Raw genomic sequence first — 20,344 nt, forward strand, 5'->3', positions numbered from 1 at the left:
TCGTATGCCCCCACTCCACAAGGAATCCCTCTACAAGTAATCTTCTTCATGTGCTTGAAGCTGAGGATCACAGAATCATAGAATGGTTTGGGTTGGAAGGGACACTGAAGATCATCTTGTTCCAACACCCTGCCACGGGCAGGGATGTCACTCACTAGACCAGGTTATTCAGGGCCCCATCCAATCTGGCCTTGACACTTCCAGGGATGGGGCATCCACAGCTTCTCTGGGCAACCTGTGCCAGTGCTTCACCACTTCTGAGTAAATAATTTCTTCTAATATCTAACATAACCCTGCTCTCTTTCTATTTGAAGCTATTCCCTCTTGTCTTGTCACCATCTGCCCATATACAAAGTCCCTCTCTCTCCTTTTATAAGCCCCCTTTAGGTATACTGGAAGACTTCAATGAGGTCTGCCCAGAGCCTTCTCTTCTTCAGGCTGAACAACCCCAACTTTCTCAGCCTTTTTTTGGAGAGGTGCTCCAGCCATCTGATCCATCTTGTGTGCCTTCTCTGGACCACTCCGGAGGATACTGGTCTGTGGTGTGTTACATGATATCCACTGTTAGAGTGCAATGTAACAAGTACCTCTTCTGGTTAGGTAATTGTTTATCAAGTCCCTTTGTTCTTATTATCATCTTTATCCCAAAAAAAAGCCAAACCTAATTGCATTATGATTTGGTATTCTTCATATGAGAGATGCCACAAATGTTCATTTTATTAGCAAAAGGATCTATAGCTGGGCCCAGTCATTTAATGAGCTTCTATAGGTATCAGCAAATACTGCTGAAAGAGTAAACTCAGGACAGATCTGTCTTGTTTAATATGGGGGGTTTTTTCCCATAACCCTGTCTATCTGTCTTCAAGTCAAGCTTGGTTTTGCATTTAAGTTTTTATAAGTACTAAAGGATGTCATGATGTTTGTTTTTAAAATATCCCTAAGGAAATGGAATAAGCTGTAGGAATTATCATCAGTGTTTAATTTCCTGAATGAGAATAGTAAGGTTCCATGTATTTCACAATTATGTTGTGGAAAAATAATGCAGTGGTTATACGAACAGAAGAGATTAGGATTTATTGCTTATAGATATATTTCTCTGGGTTGGTAGGAACAGTGAATATTCGCAATAGTGAACACATTACCTCTGTCTGTGCACCAGATTTTAAGCCTCCTCTTTATCTGCAAAGTGCATAAACTCCTTGCTCAAACGTTGTATTCATGAATTTAACCGTTTCTTATCTCTTACATTTGCTCTGTAAGACCTTTCATTACCCACAACCATTTCTGTTTTCTCTCGTGCTCTGTCCTTACCGATGCTGCGAAGGGGGTGCGGACGCCGTACCTGCAGCTCTCTGCAATGCAGGAAGGAGATTACACGTTCCAGCTGACTGTGACAGACTCTGCACGGCAGCGCTCCACAGCCGAGGTCACACTCATCGTGCAGCCTGGTAAGTCGGTGCAGGCATGTCTGGGTCCCTCAGGGCTGGCCCAGCCTGGTGCCTTGGTGCTGTTCTCCAACACCTCCTCTCCCCACATTGCACCACTGACATGGCAGCTTGAATGCCTGGTACCCCTGGATCAAGGACTTGTCCACCTCCATTTGCTTTCAAAGCAGGCAGTCAAGTGTAGAATCATACACAATCCAGGTGGTGATCCTGAGGGTTCACACCAGCCTGGTTATGTAAGGCAACAGAGATCTGTCTGAGTGTGCTTGTAAAAGCGAAATTGTAGCTCTTGAGTTTAATGTCCTACAGAGTCTGTTTTGAAAGCTGCTCAGAGTATCAATCAGTGCTTTGCTCAGTTTTCTTATTGTTTTGCAATTCTCCTGCAAGAGTCCTTGTGTGATTTGAATTCACTCAAATGAATTGCATTGTGTTTCCTAGGGAAAAGTGTCAGCCAAGGACTTTTCAAAAGCTGCATCTTTCACATGTTTATTTAGGTTTGGGAGCCAAAAGATGAATAAGCCCAGATGGTCTGGGCTTCATGAGATTTTTTAAATGTCTTTTTTTTCTTTTTTTCACAGTATGTTTGCCTGTTGCATCCACAGTGGCCTTTCCTGCCCATGTGCAGGTCTCACATTCTACCGTGGGGCAATGTTTTATCTTCCTGTTGTTGCTTAATACAAATCTTTTGTAGGTGATCCCTTCTGGGGCAATTTTACAGCAATCATTCACTGCAGGAATCAAGAACATGAATTGTGGTGGAGCCTTTTAGACCCATTATAGTGTGGAGTTAGAAAGATGTTATTGCTAAAGTCAAGACAAAGGGTAAATAAAAACCCAGGAAAATTGTAGCATTGTCAGTTTTACCATGTCACAAAAGCAGAGGCTGAAAACAGAGTAACAGGTCATATATTTCTGCACTAAATTCTCAAAGGCTCTGATTCGACATTAACTTAGTGGCATCATGCTGGCCTTGAGCAGCAGACAGAATGGGTCAGTATCTTCTCTGAGGGCAAAGAATCATATTTGTGTGGGAGATTTTAAAAGGGGTGGACTGGTGGAACCAGGAGACTACTCCACCACTCATGTTTTGTGACATTTTATGTAATGCATTGAGTATGCAGCAAGATTTTTGGGACTGGGACTGTGCTTTCAGATATGACTATGAAAAAGGGAAGTACTTGCTGTGGGATTTGGCTTATTGCAGAGTTGACTTTTCCCAGCTGCTGGCTTGTGCGTGTCATACTTGTGGTTTGTACCTTTTGAACCAATATATCAGAATTTTATTAAAATACTCTGTGTAAAATCTTCCCTCTCATGGGCAAGCCTTGCCAGTGACTGGCATACACTAAAATGTCATACACTAAATACTAATTTTGCAGAAAATAACAGTCCTCCAGTAGCAGTGGCTGGCCCTGACAAGGAATTGACCTTCCCAGTAGAAAGTACTACACTGGATGGAAGCAAAAGCCAAGATGATCAAGGCATTGTCTTCTATCATTGGGAAAATATCAGGTATCTAAAGATTTTACTCATCTCCAGTAAAATAGAGAGCAAAGTGAAAGTGATTTAATCTAGAGCCTCTTATGCAATTGTGTTGAATGATGCTCTGTTAGAGAACTGCTTTCAGGACCATCCCACTTGAGTAGTAATAGCATAAGAAATAGTAATTTTAAGTTGAACTTGAAAAGCTCAGACCTACCATAGGTAGTCTCTACCTATGTTTGCAATGTTTCATTTTGAGGCCTACTTTTATAAAATTAAGAGAAAATTACAGGAACTTCTGTGTCTCCTGTTAAAAAGCAAGTAGCAGGCTTGGGTACTCTCCTGTAATACACAGTTTTTCCATTAGTGCTTAGAACTACGATTTTTCAATCACTTTTTTGTTGAACAGTAAAGTGTCAGTCATTTTTGCCTGAACTTTCAGTAACGGGTGACTAAATGACTCTTGAATGGTGATTGAAAATGTTTTACAAAAGCTTATAATTGTACGTTTATGTGCAAATCTAACTGATCCTTAATAAAAGGACAGGGTATTTTAGCTCATGCAGCTGTCATACCTGGTACGGGAAGAGGTCTGCTGGCAGCCTATACAGATTGTGAGTTGCTCTTAGAGCAATATCATGTGCATTCTCCCATGAAATAGAACCATGGTGAGGTTGAAGTTCTGGGGGATATTTTCTGCTCTTCTCATAGGTGGAGATGTGTGCTTGGGTGCTTTTAATGTCTTGAAAGAAAGTATTAATTCTCTAAACTCATGTCTCAAATAGTTCTTTAACCATCAGTGCTTATAGCAGTAGTAGAACTACAACACATAAAAGCAAAAGGCCTGAGCAGTGCTGCTGAACTCACAGTCTGTCTGGCTAGGCGCGATGATTTTTGTGAGATGTTTTGTTTCAGTGGGCCAAGCTCTGTACAGATGGAAAATGATGACAAGGCAATAGCAACTGTGACTGGTCTCCAGGTTGGTACCTATCGCTTCAGGCTGACTGTGAAAGACCAGCAGGGCTTGAGCAGTGCATCTGTGCTCTCCATTACTGTGAAGGAAGGTAAGCCTGGCTGCTGCTTCTTAGGGCGTGGTGGGCAGCTGGACAGTTCATTCAGTCACTGACCTAATGTGAAGGAAATCAGAACAGAAAGGTGTAACATATTTGTTGTTATATTTCAAATGTGTTTAAGAAGACTTAACTGCTCTTTTTTAGTAAAGTAGTATTGTGAGTGACTGGCAGAATGAATTTCATTTGATGCAAGCTGTTTTAGTGTTCAATATATGCAAAATTATTTGTAATAAATGTGCTCCAAAATAGTATTTTTGACAATTGTATGTCTACATCATTAAGAAGATATTTTTTTATTTTATGTTTGAAATTAAGCTTTGAGCAGAAAAGGAGTTTTACTGTGGATTTTAAGGTAACATCCAAAAAGTCACATCTCAGTGAACCAGTTTCCACTTAAAAATTTAGTATTAAAAGACCTGGTTTTATTTTTTTTTCAGTGATGTGTTGTTGTGGTAGGTTTGTTTTTGTTTGGGCTTTTTTTTAAATTATACAGAGAAAGAGTTGTGGTGGTATGGGGTATTTCATGTTTTTTGGGGTTTTTTTCCCAACAGGATACTCATAGAATCATAGAATGGTTTGGGTTTGAAGGGACCTTGAAAATCATCTTGTTCCAAACCCCTGCCATAGGCTGGGACACCTCCACTAGACCAGGTAGCTCAAAGGTCCCATCCAACCTGGCCTTGGACCCTCCCAGGGATGTGCTGACTTCAGCAAGCCCAGGGTGCAGTTGTCTTTCTGGACTGCAAGTGCACATTGCGGGGGCACGCTGAGCTTCTTGTCAGTCAACACCCCAAGTCCTTCTCTTCAAGGCTTAGTGGCATTATGCTGACTGCTCCCAATCCATTCTCTTCCCAGCTTGTACTTGGGATTGGGATTGCTGTGACCCATGTGCATCTTGGAGAAGAAGCTGGACTTTGTTTTACTCATGTGCATCATTGCTTGAACTTTTTCAGAGTTTCAGTTAGTATTCAGTTAGAAATAGATGGCAACAGCTCTGCCCAAATGTGTCCATGGTCTCGTTTGTGCTGTGAGGTGTAGCCACAGTAAGTTCTGTCTACAGTTGCAGGTTCAGTATTAAAAATACTCAGTTTTCTAATAATCAAATTTAGTCAACTCATTTTACTTGGAAGAGACAAGATCAGTTGTATCACAGACAACCCTATGCTGTTACAGCCAACACCCCTGAGATCTGCCTGGGGCCAACTATTTGTGTCCAGTGAGGTATTTCACTCAGCTCCACAGCTTCCTTGAGCCCTGGCTTACCAGTTGTGTTCTAAAAAAAATCAGTGATGTCTGGTTTCTGGAAAGAGATCATGTTCATGTTTCTTTGACTTTTATTCACCATGTGCCTTAGTTTCAGTGCTAGTGGTGAGCAAAAAATTTTTGGGAATTAGACTTGCTCTTAAGTTTCCTGACTGCATTTTGTCTACAGGCATTTTGAAGATACAAGATCTTGCACAAGCTTCTATTGGGTAATAAGTGATTTTCCAGATGAAAAGGTCCCAGCATGGTGATCTCCTGCTGGACTGTGTTTCTAAGTAGGCAGAAAATCTTTTTTGCTTGACTGAGAAGATCTGATGTTTAAGTTATTGTGAGACTGTAAATAGAATATCCCACAATGCTTTTTGAAAAAGGTCTTTCTCCTTATGGTGCACCTCTGTTTTTATTAGACTGCAATATGCTCAGAGCCAGATTTTGTATACGCAGTCATTCTTTCCCTGTAGCTTCGACATGAGGTTCTGTTGTTATTGTCTGTAATCATCAGGTAAAGAATTGCAGTGTGGGTGTATTGGCAATGGCATGTCATTTCATGTTTTGAAAGCAAATCCTTCTCCACTATTTTTATGGCTAGAAAACAACAGTCCACCCCGGGCACATGCTGGTGGGAAGCATGTTCTAGTGCTTCCAAACAACTCTGTTACCTTGGATGGCTCAGGGTCTGCTGATGACCAGGGGATTGTGTCATATTTGTGGATTCGGGATGGTCAAAGCCCAGCAGCTGGGGTAAGTTTCTTGAAGGTTGTAACGAAATTTGGCTTTTGTTATGCACATAACACCACTGCAGCAGGGAGAGCAGGTATGACCCATAAGATGCTGTCAGGTGTGGTGCCTTGTTTCTGGTTTGTCTCCCCTGCTCTCTGTAATGCTGCGGTTCAAGAGGCTGGTGATATTTTCAGTACAGCTAGAGAATACAGTAACTAAGGACTGCAGCAATGCAAACTTAGTTGGGAAAGACTCGAGACAGAAGAATAAAGCTGTGTCTGTTCAAGAGTAATTGATGATAATATGACAGTAATGTGTTTGAGAGAAAAGGATTATCTGAAATTCAGATATTCTAAAGGAGGAAGGGTCTGAGAGAGCAAGAAGTACAAATAAAGATTAAGGAATCCTGCCTGGTACCATATGAGGTAAAACTTTAAGGCAAAAATGGTGTTTGGCATTAGATGCGTAGGTACCTTCCTTCGCAGATGATGGTGAATAGCCTGGGGCATTAGGGCAGTGGATTCTACTCTCTGAGTGGGGCTAACAGGAGAAATACCTGATTATAAACTTCAGTTATTTGTCAGTTAATAAAACTGGGATAATTTTTTTCCCTTTTTGCAAGAAGTGTTGTGGACAGCTCTTTGCCCTCAGGAAGATAGTGGCAAATCAGCAAGTACTGGAAGAGGACAAAAAGCAAAATCATAAAAAAAGCTTCTAGAAGCAATTCACGTGAGTGTGTAAGAATGGAAGAGGTTTAGCTTAGATATAGCTGGCATAGTTGATAGTTGAAAATACATGAACTCCAAGGAGAGGAAATTAGGAGTTAAGACAGCAGAACTAGGGATACTGGAAAAACATTGAAAAATATTAATGTAGCTGTCTTGGATTTTCAAGCAGGTGAGTTCTTCAGATTGTCAGCTCTTCTCTCTGGGGTATTTTTAATGAAAATATCCATAGTATGCAGACTGTCCCTTCCAAATTTCATTACTCTGCTATAAACTCTGGGTAGGTCATATTTGTCCCAAAAGTCAAAGCAAGAACACATACCATCATACCAGATAGCCAACTCGATAATGACACCTGCATCTTTCTCTGAGGATGTAACTATTCTGGACCTTGTTTTTGCAGGATGTGATCCATGGCTCAGACCACGAGGCAGTACTGCAGTTAACTAATCTGGTGGAAGGAACCTATACTTTCCACTTGAAAGTGACGGATGCTAAGGGAGACTCAGATGTTGATTCAGCAACTGTTGAAGTGCGGCCTGGTATGACAATTAAAAGGTCATCGACATGTTGTGAATACCACATCTTTGTTCTCCTTTTCACTTATTTATTTAGATGTTGATGAGAATCTCTCAAGTTAAAACACAGAGGAAACAGGTCTCTATTTTCCTAACTTCTTACTGTTCTCTGACTAGGCCCAAGTGTGTTAAAAGTTGACATCTGGATTCTTAACTACTACAGTCCCTGTAGTTGGCACCATAAGTAGATAACAACTATACTTACTGGTTAATATTTTCATTAGGCTTTTGTTGCTTCTCATTCACTGTAGGTTTTTTGTTTCTTTTTCTGGTTGTTAATTAGTTTGGCCAGTAGAAAGAGATAGGAGCTGACCATTAAATTTAAGTACAAATGTTTCTGTTTGATGGTTGAAACTGTGGTTTTTTTTGTTTTTCTTCTTTAATCCTGAAAGACAAAAAAAATCCTGAAAGAATTTCAGGGGGTTGTAAATGCAGGTGAAATAGCTAAAGGATGGAAGTTGAAGTGTCAGGAAGAGAGTGTGAAATCTTTGTCTGTCAGAGATACCTTGTTTGTCTGGCTCCTGGCAATGATTTTATTTCTGTTCCTTACTTTATTGTTGAATGTAGTCGTAGTAAATGGATTATGATTCTCATGGGATATCTGTGAAGTTTGTTTTGTTTGCAAGACACTCTAGAAGTTCAAGTACTATTTAACAGAACTCTCAGTTTGTAAGGGTAGGCAGGGTAAACATACCCAATACTTCTCAAATTAACCATCCTCATTTAGACTCACTCACAGTCTTGCATGCTTGCATACAAGTCCATCTTTGGCTCCCTTTTCCTGGGTGGTAGTCAGTAGCAGATAATTAGCAGTGAACTTGGTAATTGGACTCATGTAGTCCTTACCTCTGACTTTAAGATGGCAGCATTTAAGGGAACAGAAGTTGCTCTTCTGCACAGAAATGTGTAAATGCTGAAAGTGCACCCTGAAGTACTTTATTTGTATTGATAAGATGGGTTGCTATCTCAGGACCCACCACGTTTATTTCAGAGAGAACGTGATGATATAGGCTAAGTACTTCTCTAAGTACATGAAAGAGTTGGCTTATCAGTGATATGAGTCTTATGCAGAAAACTACAGTATTAATAAATACTTTCAAGTAATGCATGTTGTACTGAAGGATCTGCCAGGCTCTGAAGGAATAGCATGTTCTTCTTCTGTCAGATCCCAAAAGGAGTGGTCTGGTGGAGCTGATCCTGCAGGTTGGAGTGGGACAGCTGAGTGAGCAGCAGAAGGACACTCTGGTGAGACAGCTGGCTGTATTGCTGAATGTTTTGGATTCAGATATCAAAGTTCAGAAGATACAAGCCTACTCAGATATAAGGTACAAAGATGTCCTGCTGTGCCAGGAGGACTTGTGATTTTCTTTGCCTCTCTCACAGCTCATAATTAGTTGCAAAATAATCTTTCCTAAGATGACAAAAAATGCTATACTTCTCAACAGAATATACTTTAAAAGGTGAATTTCTTCTGTGGTAGAAAACTGATGAAGCAAACTCTGTGGAGGCTCAGAACTGAAGTGTTTTGTTTAAAAAAAAAACCCCAAATTTTTCTATATACCTTTTTTTCCTTTAAAGAAAGTACATGCATATGTATTTCAGTGTCTTGTTCCATACAGTGCTTCTGTTTTTTCCAAATGCTGAATGGAGCAAGATAAACAGACTTTCTCACAGTGAAACATGTATTGCATTTCAAAATAAGGTTCCAGCTCTATTTGATCAAATCTATTTTATTCCCTCTTTTTTCTCCTACTTCTTCTCCATGGTTTTGATGTTTGTAATATTTTATAAACATTTTCCCATATAACTGGTGGTGAAAATCCATTTTTTGCACAGAACACTCCACAGTGGATTCTCTTAAATGTGGTATTTTACTGTGAAGAAGAAATACACCCTCTCCTTGGTGTAGAGTGCTAGAGATGGCTGTGCGTACCCAGAGAAACTTCTCAGCATGATTGGTAGAACCTGTTGACATGAGTTAGCTTTAAATTACTTCTTGTCAACTACTTGGTAATTTAAAACCCATTTTGGTGTTTATTTAGCTCTTGGGGAACCTCTTAAAATTTAAAAACACAGTTTGGAAAGTCTAGTATTTATAGCTATGATATTTTTGGTCAGAGCTTTTCAAATTAAAATGTTCCCTGAAGTGTGTAATACAGGGTGAGATCAACACCACCCAACTTAAAAGTTGTGGATGACGGGGCAGGAGGGCTTCCACATGAAGTACTCTGGGTCCTTTGCTTCTGAGCTTTTTCTCCTATTAAATACAATTTCCTAAAGTTAGTGAAATTGCTTTGGAGTGTTTTGTGACAGGCTCTACATGAGAGTGGAGAAAGCAAATGTATACATACTTCTTAAAGCAAAAGTCAGGAAGACCAAGGAGGGAATTATATTTGCTGTTATCCTCACCTGTCTTCTCTGAAACTGAGAAGCCAGAGAACTGCTAGTGCTCCCAGCTCAGAATGAAGATCAGTTGACTCCTCCACGGAGAGAGTTCCCTAATCTTTGTCAGTGGTGACATTGGCTTTCCAGAAACAAAAAAGACTAAAGGCTATATGCCTTTATTGCTGAATGCCTGACGAAAGTGATCTGTGACAGCAGTCCTGACCTTAGCTGTTCTTTCTGCAGCACCGCAGTTGTGTTCTACGTGCAGAACGGGCATCCTGCCACAGTGATCAAAGCATCAGATGTTTCACGGACTCTGCACGTGCAGCTTTTGAAGCAGAAAGCTGACTTCTTGCTTTTTAAAGTCCTACGAGTTGACACGGCTGGTACGTTTTGGATTGTGCTTGCTCATCTCGGAACTTTGCAGACATTTGGCTAACATAGCACCTGGAAACACTGCATGAAGTCCTTCTGTCTGCCATCTGGTGTCTGGGCTTGGTGGGTGTAGCTTTACAGAAGATTATGTTGAGGACAGTACTTAAAATGCTTCGTGATTTGTGGTAGGTAGACTGGTCTGAGTTACTTTTAAAAGACATCATCTGTATCAGCAGGCAAAAGCACATCCTAATCTGGTCTGCATCAGGAAGGCCTGTGGAATGAGGATAAAGATACCCTACCTACTGCCTTTTCTTAGAAGATGTGCAAAACTTAATATAGCCATAAAGTAGCTATGTTTCATATCTCTGCTTCCTTCAGGGCTTTTAGAGTTCAGTAAATAGGTTTGTAATCTAACTTGTTCTTGTCTGCCTGTATCAAACAAAAGAGGTGATCGCTATGTTACCACCTAGTCTTCTAATCTTTGCAATGTACACAGGCTGCTGGAGTTTCCTATAATGAACTCTTTCTTTTGCCCAAAAAGATGCTTGAACTTCTAAGCTTATTTTAAGCTTCAATAGTAATGTCAACCCTTTATGATACGTAGGTATTACAGACATGACTTCTCCATAATTTAAAATCAGGACACAACAATTCAAATACAAAGAAAGTAAGCAAGCTCCAGTGATAAAATAGGTACTGATGGTATAGTAAATTCAGTCTTTGTTTACTGGTTGAAAAGGATTGTTGTCCTGTTATAAATATACTCTGATTACATTCTTTCTCCTCACAGCCAGCAGTCTGCTAAACTGTAGATCTATTTGACACATAGGCCCAAAGGAAAGGGAGTTTCAAAACATATCACAGTGTTATGAGCAGACACTTTGCCACCAATCTAGTCTTACATTAAGAGGGTGTATGACATTTACACAACTGACCCTATGTTTGGTTCTGTTCTTAGCCTGTCTTTTGAAATGCTCTGGACATGGGCACTGTGACCCCATAACAAAGCGCTGCATTTGCTACCAGCTGTGGATGGAAAACTTGATTCATCGTTATCTAAATGATGGAGAGAGTAATTGTGGTGAGTTTGGGTGTTGTGGGATATATTTCAAGAGTAACTTGTCGTCTTGTGAGACTGTTGATTATTTGTTCTCAGAACGGGGAATACTTAGGAGGTAGATGCTGAGAGAAGACTGAAACAGTCTGTGTTTTCCAGCCCAACAATACCTTTCTATAGAAAGATATTTGAATAATTTCCTGAAATGATGTCTTGACAGTAGTAGCCTAGATTTTAAAGAGAATCACTATTTGATGAAAAGAGTGTGAAAGCTTGGTAATGGGAAAGAGATTTTGCAACAATTTGGGGCCAGTTGGAGAGGCTGTTGAATAACGTTAAGCATTACAAAGCTTTTGAGTAGGACTGTTGCAAAGCTGGAAAAGAGGCAGCAATTTCAATTTCTCTGAGTGGGCAGTTGATGCTGCTGTGCCAGAAGTATGGTCTGATCTAAGCAAAGAAAACATCAGTGTTCTGGACTGACCAATACTGACCTTTAGAACCTGGTAACACTGACAACTGTGAGTATACACATGTTGGAGTTCAATTTATTGCACATCTGTCTGTATCCTTTCCTGTTTTCCTGGATTTATAAATATAAATGTGCGAGTAGAAGGATCTACCTCTAATCAGCTCCTCTTCTAAAGCACTACTAAAATGCCAGACCCAGAGTATACATCCTGTTTATTTCAGTTAGGGAATGATAACTGAGGTGGTAACCGTGACCCTTTGCAGGACTGTCAGTTCCTACACAGACTTCAGGTATCTTGGGATGGTAAAAGGTATTTGAGAGGAAGAAAATTTTCTAATGTGCACTTCTAGTCTTAAAGGCTAAAAATTTTTATGAATTCTTATAAGAATATGATGGTCCTGAGTTTTCCTACATTCCTGTTGCCACTCCCCATTCCTCAGGATTGGTTTTTTTAATAGAGTTGTATTAGAAGTTATTCTATTCATATGACCTTAAAAAGCACTGTTGTGTTTCTTTTTTCAGAGTGGAGTATACTCTATGTGACTGTATCTGTTTTTATTTTGATTGTGGTCGTGGTAGGGCTTACCTGGTTCTGCATCTGCTGCTGCAAAAGGTACATGATTTGTGTTTCTTTTTGATGGGGTATATGCAAAAATTGCACACAACCGCCACATTTTAGTCCAGTCCATAGCACTAAATCACTGAGCTCATTTTGGACATGTGAGGAGCTTCCTATATCTGTTTCTGTAGACACACACTTCTTTTGAAAAAAGGAGTATCCATTTGTGTGTCTGTGCTCTTCTGCATTATGAAAACCAAAAAGTTAATATTGCAGTACCCTTCACATTAAGTGATAATTAATGTTAAAATGCTGAGAGTATACTGCAGATCTTCAGTCTCCTACTGAGTCCTGCAGGTACTCCATACTAAGAAAAAAAGGCACACCCTGAAGGTCACTGATGTAGGAATGTTCTAGGCCATGGGAAAGGATCTGCTCCCAGTCTCGTGTCTCCCTTGGACAGGAAGGGTGGGTGGCTGGGCTGCATGTGGCTTTCAGGCAAGGAGTACTGTAGTGATCTCAGTCATGCAGACTTCTTGCTTCCCCTTTCCTTAAACAGGAACACTCATACTACTGAATGTTGTTTCCCTCTCTGCCTCCCCTCCAGTCTTTCCTAGTGAGCTGATAAGAAATTCTCTTTCAAGTGACAAGCCCCTGCAAGTTCTGTCAGTAGAGCAAGTGTTTTTGCTGCAGCTCAAACAGCTCAGCAAATAGATAGCTTGTTCAGGTGTTAGCAAAAATAAAATGCCATCAAAATCTTTCGGGATTTTCATCTTTTTCTAGGGTGTCTTTACAGTATGTAAAGGATGCGTGGGAGTCGATACCGATTTTATTTTTATGGTTGAAGGAACAGTGCTGTTAGTAGAAAACTTTAAATAGTAAAGTGTGTCCCATTCGGCCTCCACAGTGTGGTGTGGAGCCTCACAGGCTTGTGTATATTGGATGATTATTTGAGGGATTTTTAATGAGTTCAGCTGCTTCTGTCCTTTGTCCTCATGTGGCTTGTGTCTGAGAGTGAGGGCAGGTTGATACAAATTCCTGTGGAAAAGAGGAGGGAATTACTGCACAGGACAGAACAGCAAGAGATTCCCTTTGCCTTGTGGAAACTGCATGAAAAAGACAGTGTAGACTCAAGATTTGGCTGGAGATTTGGAGCCTTTAAAAACTTTGAGTTGCCAGATGAACGCTATAGAAGATCATGGAAGGGTGGCCAAGGCTGGTTGTTGCTGTAATGCTGGCTGAGTAGTAAGGTGGCTTCTCCACTGTGAACTGTGGGGGCATATGAATATTCATCTACCATGTCTGTAGTTACTATGTTGGAATTGAACAAACTGTGGCTTAGGAGAGCAAATCAATCTGCCTTGCTTTCTTCATCTTTCCATATCAGAGAGCAAATAAACTATACTGTCTTGTCCATATTGTGCAGCTGCCTTATTCAGGTACAAACTGGAACTATTTTTAAGTGGAGGTGAGAAAGTACAATGATGTTCTGTATATAGGGGTATGTGTATGCAAAGGAAGGGGGAGCAGATTTATGTGCGTATGTGAGAATTAAATGTCTTTTTGGTAACTATCTTTTTAGCAGGAAGAGGACAAAGATAAGAAAGAAAACAAAATACACCATCCTAGATAACATAGATGAGCAGGAGAGGATGGAGCTACGGCCCAAATATGGTAAGTGCTATACAGCAACCTGGGAACTCATCCGCTAGGCGTGCCTGAATTGATACTTGCAGGCAGCATGAGCCCAGAAGCAGGCCTACAAGTTTGGGAATGGCAGAGACAAACAGACAATGAAGTCGTTGGGGGAGAATCAGTTAATTTCTTTAATAAAGCCTTGGGCTCAGCCTCTGCTCTGAGCTTCAGTTTATCTTAATTTAGAACATTTAATTGCCCCACAGATTTTCTCCATGTAAGCCTTCCTCCTCTTTAGCATATGCTTTAATTTGGAGCTGTTTGCTGCACAGCAGTTCCCTCCTCAACCACAAGTGCCCTGTTAGACATCAGTAGATTTCAGCTGCTGTTTATGTATCTTTTAATTTACCTGACTTCCAGTTTTTAGCAGAGGAAATGTTCAAGTCCAAGGAAACAAAATCATTCTGAGAAATTGCTGCCCTTGAAAGATGGAGATAATGTTTCTGTAGAAACCATGACATTTCATTGCCACTCATGTTAATAAGGTTGTTGAGTGGACAGACTGATTTCCAGATTCAAGCTATTAAAAATTCATTGGGTGTGTACTAAGATAATCCAGTTGTTTCAAATTTAAATACATATATTCATATTTCAGAGTCATAAACTGATGGGCCTGCAATGAAGCAATAAGAGTATCTGAAATGGTATATGATACTTCCTAAGCCAGTTTTTGTATTGGTGTATGCTGTTACATTGCACTGCAGAGAATATTTTCACTTACCTTTCATATGACAGCAGGGGAGAAGATGGTTAGATGTTACTAAAAACCCAAACCTTTCTAATGAATTTGTTTTGCTTTTTCATTGTCAGGTATAAAACACAGAAGTACAGAACACAACTCCAGTCTGATGGTCTCTGAATCAGAGTTTGACAGTGATCAGGACACTATCTTCAGCAGAGAAAAGATTGAAAGAGAGAATTCTAGAACACTTATAAATGGATCCATCAGAAATGGAGTTTCCTTCAACTACAGCTCCAAAGACAGATAACTGAATGAGGGTAAAAGCACAGAACACACTGGTGCAACACATCTGAAACATGTTGGCCCACCTCTGTTTTTCCAGAACCGAAAGATTCCTAAAATGTCAACTAATTGCAGATTAAAGAGTAAATTTCTAGAACAGGTAGGGGAAGGCAGAAGGAAGGAGAAAGGATTAGATGGTCAGCTAACTCCTCTTGTCACCATCATAGGAATAAGAAAAAGCACATCTTATTTCTAGCATGTTCTGTGCTGAATGTTTGAACTTCAGAAGGCCTTTTTTTCTAAATCACTGCTACAAAACTAGCCAGGGCTGTTCTGCTACAAACTATGGTAACTAACAATGGCATACAGATTCATATGTGCTCCTAATGCTGTCTTTGAGAAGTGGTGTGATTTACAACAGCAAAAGCCAAAATAGATGAAGTTCCTTACAACTATAGAGAGCAATATGTGGCCACAGGCTCCATCTTAATTTTCAGTTTAGGACAGAAACACGAAGAGCATTTTTAGTGCAGTGTCTTTATCCAGCTGTACTCTGTGACTTCCTTTCCTAGGTTAGTGTTCATCGGGTGAAAACTTGTTTTCAGAGAAAGTTAACAACTAGCGATTGCACTGGATCAGCTGTAATGTAACATGATATATCTGTGTCCTGTAGGATGCAACATTCCCACTATTCACATAGGAGGTGTGGTTTCTGCAGGGAATTCTAGCCTTAGGTTGCTTCTGTAATGACCTATTGCTTTGGCTCTGCCATGTCCATCCAGGAAACTGTAGCAGGATGGACTTGGTGTGATGCACCTTCAGAAGCATTTTGAGCATCCCAAACAACCTTTTTAGATCACTTTGAGGAGCTCTGGACCTTTTAAGACTGAATGCTCAGCTGAGTTTTCATCTGTCAGCATCAAGCACTCAATTAAAGAATGCACCAGGCACTTGTGTAGTGAAATGTTTGTGGAGAATACCCTTGTGGAGCAGGACGTTCATTGTACCTTCATTGTCGTGGTAATCAGTACTGAGCAATACTTTAGCTTGAACATGAGATTTTTTTGACTTTTTCCTCTCTGGCTATTCAGTGACTGGATGTGTTGGCCTAAAGAGATCCTTTTATGTCTTTGGCAAGGGTAGGTGTATTGCAGTTCTGACATTCTTGCTCACAATCTGGATAATTTCTTCACGGCCTGCTTGTTAGGCTTTGAAATCATGTCCCCGGTACTGCTTTTGAAACCCCTAACTGAAGACCAGACTTTTATACATAGTCGTCACTTGTAGTGAGTAGTACTGTTTAGCCATGACATCAGCTTTTCCTGGGGGTCCTCTACTGATGTACTGGAGTCTTGGGCTGAGATGGAGGAATGATGTGTTTTGATGGAGAAAACATTCCTCTGGGAGCATTTTTGAAGAGTTTTTTTAAAAATGTTTTAGGGTTTTTTGGTTTTTTTGTTTTGTTTTTTTTAATCCAGTGGTAGAGAACCCATTATCAGAGGATGGAGCAGTATAGAGATCAAGGGGAGCAGTTTAGAAGGGTCAGGGAGGGCATACAGCCCATCTCCATCATGAGGAATAATGTAGTAGAGAATTTTGGGGCTTCATCCTTTCTTAGAAGTCTGACACAACAGAGTAGCTGGGTTGAACACTGTAGCTTCTCTGCTTCTCTTCGTAATGGACTTGGCAACAGTCAGAACCATCTAGGCTGGAAGAAATCAGTGGTCAAAAGTTGCAGCAACATAGCATGCTCATAACTTGTTTCATACCTTTGCTTCTCAAGTGCAGTCAGCAACAGTCCCTAAGGCTACTAATGCAGTAATGAGGAGTATTTACCCTGTGTCCAGCCCTGCATTTTTCTGGAGATCTTTGTGGGGCTGCAGGAGTCATTGTGGTGGGAGAGGCTGTGAAGAGCTAAAAAGGGCTAATACAGGTGTTGTCCATGTTTTTCCCATACGCACCAGCGAAGTGCAGTATGAATGATATGATTTGCTTTCTTCAGAAACCAAGTTTCAACTCTGTGTATGGGGGTTTTAGGCTATTTCTTGCAACAAATCTAGTTTATCACACTCTTCCTCTTCTTGAGAGTGTGTGTGTATATGTGTATATATATATATATATATATATTTTTAAATAACTTCATCAACAAAAGCAAGGTCAGCTTCTGATGTCTTTCAGTTCCTGCTCCATATGTGTTAACATGATAAAAGCAGTGTTCACTTTAAAGCGTTCCTGAAAAAAGTTAAAGCCCACTCAAAATACTAATTTATTTCTTTCCTTTGAAATCCAGATGTTGGGCTTAATCCATTCTGAACAACTTCACAGAATGTTCTAGCAGGAATTATTCTCTTGGAAACATGCATTTTTAAACAAGCAAATAAGTTGCTTAAACAATTTCAAGTTTATATGTCCTGTGCTGCCATTGATGCTTCTGTAAATTCTGTCTCCAGTGTGCCTTTATCTTGAAGCTTGCCTTCTAGGACATGTCAGTGCAGTCAGCAGCATCTGTCAGTTTTGTGAAATTAGTGACTTACATCTTTTGGGTTTATTTTATGTTTTTAAAGCCAGTGCTGAAGCCTAGGATGTTGTTCTTCCAAGGTATTAAATTACCTTTTTCTTTTTTTCAAAACAAAAAAACCCCACCAAAATGAAAAACTGATTCTCTAGTAAAACAACTCCAGGAGTCATAAACCTTCATTCCTTAATGCTGCAGAATTTCCAGGACTGTTCCCCTGCCCATGGATGCACACTGGTGGGCTCAGATCTTTGGATCACTGGTAAGTTCATGTGCCATGAGAACGTATGCATGATTTGGCCAAGTATTTCTCACTCTAACAAATAAGAAGTATTAGACCAATTTCTCATTGTATAAGGCCCTAGCAAGTGGAAGCTGCTTGGTAAATTCAGTTCTCTAGATGATACTTTGATATCTTTGTTGCTAATAGTATTTTAGCTATGTTTTCAAAGTTGAATATAGTTTAAATTTTTCAGCTGCTGCTGAATTCTACTAGTTTGATTATTCTACCTGCTTGGGAAGAGAAGTTATGCCTCTCACCATAAGACCAGGCTTGCTTTTAATATATGGAACTTGCACAGAAGCTGGCTCTATGAATTTGTGGTATCACATTTGTGTCACTTGGCCAAGCATGTTTGTGTCAGGAATTTAGGAGAGACTATAGCAAGGCTTGTATCTTGATTCAGTATAATTGTTATTTCTAGAACTACTGCTTTCTTGCAGAATGTCAGGTCATACCATGAATGAAAGGGTCAGAAAACTGGCTGTAACAGTGCAAGCATATTGGCAGAATTTAGATTCTAACCCTTTGGTTTGGGTTATTATAGGTTAAAAGCAGATTCTCAGTCCCCGCGTTTACTTCTGCACACAGTTTTCCTTCACATACAGAAAGAGTACTGGCAGCTGATTTGTGAAATAGGGGTAGGGCTATTCCCAAAAGACTCATCTGCACTGAAAAGCAGAGGAGACTAGATAGAGCTTGTCCTGTGTGGCTCAGAATCTGCTGAAAATAAAGAATAGTTCAGTTTGGCACTGCTAAGATACTGCCTTTTGTTACAGGCAGTCAATGTGGTGATACTTGCAGTGCCTCGTTGCCTTGAAGTGTAAGCACTGGATTTTCACTTGCATCATGGTTTTACACACACAAGCAGGGATTGTCCAGCTATGTAAAAGGACTGCATTTGTTTGCATTTTAAGGAAGGAGTATATTTTGGAAAAAAACTTCCTAAGCATTAAACAGGTTCAGTACCCAAGTGTAGTATTCAATGCAGTACATACACAGCATGAAACTGCCATGGCTGCGAACAGGTAATTGTCTTGTGGATTTAATTTTCCTAACCGAAACCGTACTGCAGTATGAAACAAAATTTACCTTGGCAAATCTGTTGAGATCCACACCCAAATTATCTGTCCTATGGTTCAACCTGTCATATTAAGTAGAGAAAACAAAGCAAAATGCAAACTGTCTTATTACAGAGATTTGTTTATTTGCATAGGGGAAAAAAGGTTATTCTTGTTCCATATGCAAGAATAGATGATCAACTCTGTCCTTTTAGGTAAACAGTCTTACTCTCCCTCTGTCAGATGTATCAGATAAAAGTACTGTTCAAGCATCTGTTCTGTGCTGTCAGCTGTTTGCTTATATGATGTCAGTTTTCCTTTCCTTGGTCTCCTTTGGGCAAAGAGAAGTCCACACACATGCAAGGAACTTAACAGTGAGAGAGTGAGTGTAGACGTGTTCTCTGTGCTGGTGCAAACTTTCCTTAGATAGTCTGATGTTCTTGAAATAATTGAGTTCCTAGGCAAACATTCTATTCCTGCTTTTAACCTCAAGTGAAACTAGTTTTGCCCCCTGGTATACCAGTAACAGGCAGTAGTCAGGTGGAGCTTTGGGAAGGTAGTAATAAAATGACAGTAAATGTAGTCTTCTGCCATTTAGGTGAGGTTTGAGAGAGGAAAATGTTCCTCCAGGAGAACGGAAACAGGATAGAGGTGAATTAGTTTCTTAATGTCAGTTATTGCTTATCAGGGATCCCTAACTTGAATACTAATCCCATACTTCTGCAGCAAAGAAAAACCCATTTTATGTACCTTTTATATCCTGAACTCCCCAAGGCAGAAATACAAAGGGAAATACAAAGTTTAGAAATAAAATTTTAAGGAGGAGGCAACAAAGGCAAACAATTTTTGCACAGGCTATGAATCAGGTGCAGATGAGCTGTACATGTGTATTTTGTCTCTGTATGAAAGCACTTCTCCCTGTGGGTGGATGGGTGAGCTATTACAGAATTTATATTAGGAATCTGTTTCTAGAAAATGTTATTTATTGCAAATGCTATTGTATTGTAACTGGAACAATTTCTGAGCTGAAATTACTACATTTATGTAACTATTAATAAAGTTTTGTCTTTCCTTTTAGAAGCTTGTCACTCTTTTAAGCATGGTACTCTGTATTGGACTCAACACTCAGGCTAGGCTAATAGACATATGTTGTCTACCGTAGCTTGTCTGTACTGAAACATAAAAGCAGTGCAGTAGCTGATTCCTTCCCTTTCTGCTGACAGAAGCATCTTTTTTCTAGAGAATTCAGTACACCAGAGAGCAGGAAAAGAGTAATTTACTGCACTTCACAGTAAGTTTTCATGTGGTGCTTGTCCTTACTTGGTTTAATTGGCTGTGTGTAAGTAATCACCAGCTGTCATGCCAAGTATGGTGTTTCACAGGTTTTGTGGCTTACTCTGTAACAGATTCCATACTTGAGTCAGCTGCTTAGCGATAATGAGAGATACAGGTTTGCAATATAACTAAAGTATGCTGTTAGAGAGGGGTAGGTTATGCTGCTTGTTTCTGAACTGGAAAAGAAAAATCCTTCCATTGCTGTGTATTAAGTTTGTGCTAAATAGTGATAATAAAAGGTGCTATGAGATACAAGTGTCTTTCTGTAAGGAAAAAATCATACACCATGAAAGCAACTTTTTAAGACTATTTGGATTCGTGGTGCCTCAAACATTGCCACGGGACTACAAGGGAATACTG

At 40.0% G+C, this 20,344-nt stretch overlaps 1 protein-coding gene across 3 annotated transcripts in view; it reads left to right on the forward strand.

Annotated features, from left to right (window-relative positions):
* KIAA0319 (KIAA0319 ortholog) overlaps nt 1–20,234 on the forward strand; it is a 58,910-nt gene extending 38,676 nt beyond the window's left edge. For 2 of the 3 annotated variants that reach the window (XM_032113880.1, XM_032113891.1), the window contains exons 11-21: nt 1,325–1,448; nt 2,825–2,957; nt 3,843–3,991; nt 5,853–6,004; nt 7,112–7,250; nt 8,452–8,611; nt 9,915–10,057; nt 11,008–11,130; nt 12,098–12,188; nt 13,717–13,808; nt 14,640–20,234. In XM_032113880.1, the coding sequence (XP_031969771.1) occupies nt 1,325–1,448; nt 2,825–2,957; nt 3,843–3,991; nt 5,853–6,004; nt 7,112–7,250; nt 8,452–8,611; nt 9,915–10,057; nt 11,008–11,130; nt 12,098–12,188; nt 13,717–13,808; nt 14,640–14,818 (1,485 nt within the window). In that variant the 3' untranslated portion in view covers nt 14,819–20,234. The remainder of the gene's footprint in view (nt 1–1,324; nt 1,449–2,824; nt 2,958–3,842; nt 3,992–5,852; nt 6,005–7,111; nt 7,251–8,451; nt 8,612–9,914; nt 10,058–11,007; nt 11,131–12,097; nt 12,189–13,716; nt 13,809–14,639) is intronic. The other variant, XM_032113900.1, reaches the window with a different exon arrangement.
* Nucleotides 20,235–20,344: the final 110 nt, after the last annotated feature.

This window comes from Corvus moneduloides, chromosome 1 (genome assembly GCF_009650955.1).
Source record: "Corvus moneduloides isolate bCorMon1 chromosome 1, bCorMon1.pri, whole genome shotgun sequence".
In the NCBI taxonomy this organism is placed as follows: Eukaryota; Metazoa; Chordata; class Aves; order Passeriformes; family Corvidae; genus Corvus; species Corvus moneduloides.